Source organism: Mizuhopecten yessoensis, unplaced genomic scaffold (genome assembly GCF_002113885.1).
Source record: "Mizuhopecten yessoensis strain PY_sf001 unplaced genomic scaffold, ASM211388v2 scaffold8745, whole genome shotgun sequence".
NCBI classification, from domain to species: Eukaryota; Metazoa; Mollusca; class Bivalvia; order Pectinida; family Pectinidae; genus Mizuhopecten; species Mizuhopecten yessoensis.
Window position 1 is genome coordinate 1,257,593 of NW_018407700.1, and position 3,113 is coordinate 1,260,705.

At 32.9% G+C, this 3,113-nt stretch overlaps 1 protein-coding gene across 1 annotated transcript in view; it reads left to right on the plus strand.

Moving 5' to 3' along the window:
• The window catches only part of LOC110456442 (activating signal cointegrator 1 complex subunit 3-like), a 356,696-nt gene that overhangs the window by 183,349 nt on the left and 170,234 nt on the right, over positions 1 to 3,113 (plus strand). The window contains exon 33 of the mRNA XM_021507214.1: positions 1,866 to 1,944. Within this exon, the coding sequence (XP_021362889.1) occupies positions 1,866 to 1,944 (79 nt within the window). The remainder of the gene's footprint in view (positions 1 to 1,865; positions 1,945 to 3,113) is intronic.

The following is a 3,113-nucleotide window of genomic DNA, read 5'->3' on the forward strand; positions in this document are numbered from 1 at the left end:
CAAATTTGTTTAAAATCTTTAAACAACCTCTTATGAATAACCATGGGTCCCAGGATGTTTATACTTTGCAAGTTGCATCCTGAGATGAAAGGCTATACAATGTGTTCAACATAATGACTTTGTTCGACTTTCAATCACAGGGGTTAAATGTTTAAAAAAAAAATAACAGGGTCTTTTGAACGAATTTTAATCATAAATACTGATATTTTGCCTGTAGCTTTATTTTAGATCACTTTTAAGGTTACAAGTGTGAGTTTTATACCAGGTGAGCGATGCAGGCCCATTGGGCCTCTTGTTTTCATTAAGCCATCATGCCAAACTCTATCGAAAGCTTTTGAAATGTCAAAAAATACCATACATGTTTGGCACTTATTTTCTAATGATAAACAAATATTATGATACATTTCTAGTAATTGTGTGACAGTAGAATGACCTGGAACAAAGCCTGACTGGTGTTTATACAGGAAGTTGTTATCGATGACAGAATTAAATAAATGCTTGTACATTACTCGTTCAAGCACTTTACTGACAGTGCTAAGAAGAGAAATAGGTCTGTAATTAGAAGAAAGAAAACGCTCACCTTTTTTAAATAAAGGTATTACTATAGCTGTTTTCCACTGACTTGGAAACTTACATTGACTTAGAGATAAATTAAAAAGCAATTGAAGAGGTATACAAACACGTTCTGCAGTATTTTTTAACATTGCATGACTAATTTGATCTTTTCTAGTAGCTTTGTTTAGCTTCAAAGTTAAAAGAATATCCTTTATTTCGGTAACAGAGAAGACCATATTTTCAATTGAATTAGGGCATCTTGAAGGAAATTCTGGGATGATAGTGGGTTCATCAATATTATTAGCAATGGAACAAAAAAACTTATTGAGTAAATCTGTTTTTACTTTATCAGCATACACAAACTCACCTGTATCACTGTCATATAAGGAGGGAATTGATTCTGATTTGGCTGTTTTACCAATAAGTCGATGCATAAGTTTCCAATATTGTTTAGGACCATGCAAGGCAAAGTTATCAATAATTCCGTTAATATTTTCAAAAAACAATGTTTTAGCATACTTCTTCATATTGTTTACTTTGTTTGTCTGTTGCCTGAATTTCAGAATGTCGCATGGACGATTAAATCTACGTGCTTGTTTGTGTAACCTATCCCTTTTTCTGATTTCCCTCCGTAATTCTGAATTAAACCAGAGTTTATCATTCTTCCTAACAGTTATTTGGTTTTTTTAGTATGCATAGATTAGCAAACTCGAGAAATGATGAAGTGAAAATATCACAAGCTTTATCTACATTACAATTTTCAAAATGTTCCCCCCACGAAAAATTCCTAATCAGATTATTAAACTTATCATAATCAGCATCTTTATAAATCCATACATCACGTTTGTATGTATTCGTACTTTTACCTGGTAATTTGATAGCAACATGTGTGGCAGAGTCAGGTCACTTATTCTTTTTTCAACAGGTATAACAGAAGATTCTAGAACATGAACAGTATCACTTACAAATATAAGATCAATCAGAGTCTGTGTGTTCGCAGTAACCCTGGTAGGTTCATATATTACATTGGTTAAGTAAAAAGAATAATAATATCATTAAGTCTATGGTTTCGAACTGTAAACAGATCAATATTAATATCGCCAAGTATGATGACATTGGTAGTATAGTTAAAAGCTGTCTCTATGGAGGTCTGGACATTGTCCCAAAAAGATATATTGGATCCTTCAGGACGGTACACAGTACAGATAAGGTATGAGCTACCAGTACAATTCAGTTCAATCCATATGATTTCACCCCCTGGAAATTCTAAATCGTGTCGACGTTTAAAATGAACATCTTCGGCTATGTAGATCATTACACCACCACCAACACAGTTTCTATCTAGTCGGAGTGGCTCTGAGAAACCTTCAATCAAAAGATCAGAGTTTGGTACATTATCATCAAGGTGTGTTTCAGTAAATAATAGAACTTTATACTCGTGAGTGCAAGTAGTTTTCGATTACCAAGCAACAGAAAGACAAAAAGTAATATATCAAGAAGTGTGCATTTACATACATATGATATTAAAACGCCATGCATTTTTAGGTAGTATGTCCCTATTGCCACTCTGTACCACACTAAATCAATAGGCATTTTGCGATTTTGAAATTAAAAACAGTAGTGGTAAATGCACAGAGTAAGGCAAAGGAACTCGTATAAAACTTTTTGAAACTGATATGGGGTACATTGGGTATGCTATATACAACTAACATATGAAAATATATACAAAAATGGAAAAGTAGGAGAAAACATAAACACGTCCATGTACTTGAACGTATCAAAAGAAACAAGACGTTTTTGAGCATAACAAATGACTGATCCTCCAATATGAGAAGGATGGGCAGCAGAACAATTTGGTATTTACGTATATATACACAATGAATATCATAAAAATAGTTGTAGGGGTTAAAGAGAATTCCACGTTTAGGATAACAAAACGATAATTAAAGTCTGAGGAGAGATATCTCAAAAACTAATAGAATGTATTGATGCATTCTATGTTCATGCTATATACAATTTTGCTAGTCTGTATGTACATGTATTCTCATGTAAATAGGTTTCCCGTATCAAAACATCCATATTTCGTCTGTTAAACATACAAGACACTACATCTACAAAACTTATCTGTTTGGTATGTGTATACAAACATCTGTACAAAAAAATCCACATTTCATATTTATACAATTAAACAGCTAACGTTTATGAAGCATACGTGGACTTCTTCAGCCATGATGGTGTAATAATTAACATAACTTAAGGAGTCCCACCCTCCTACCCTTTCCTTTTCATTCATTGTATCCTATGGTCATCACTCCACTGATTCAGAGGATGATAGTATCTTTTAGATCATTTATATAGGACTAAATTGAATTCCATCAAGGGAGGTAATTGGATGTAATTGACATCTCTTTGATTTGGATACTTGGAACTTAGATCAAAAAGTTATTTTATAACTATAAACAAGAAACAGAATTATAGTTTGGTAAATATCATGAACAAGATTGATAGAGGCTATTGATTTGTATGTAGGATATGGATGTTCAAGCCAAGGTTGTAGA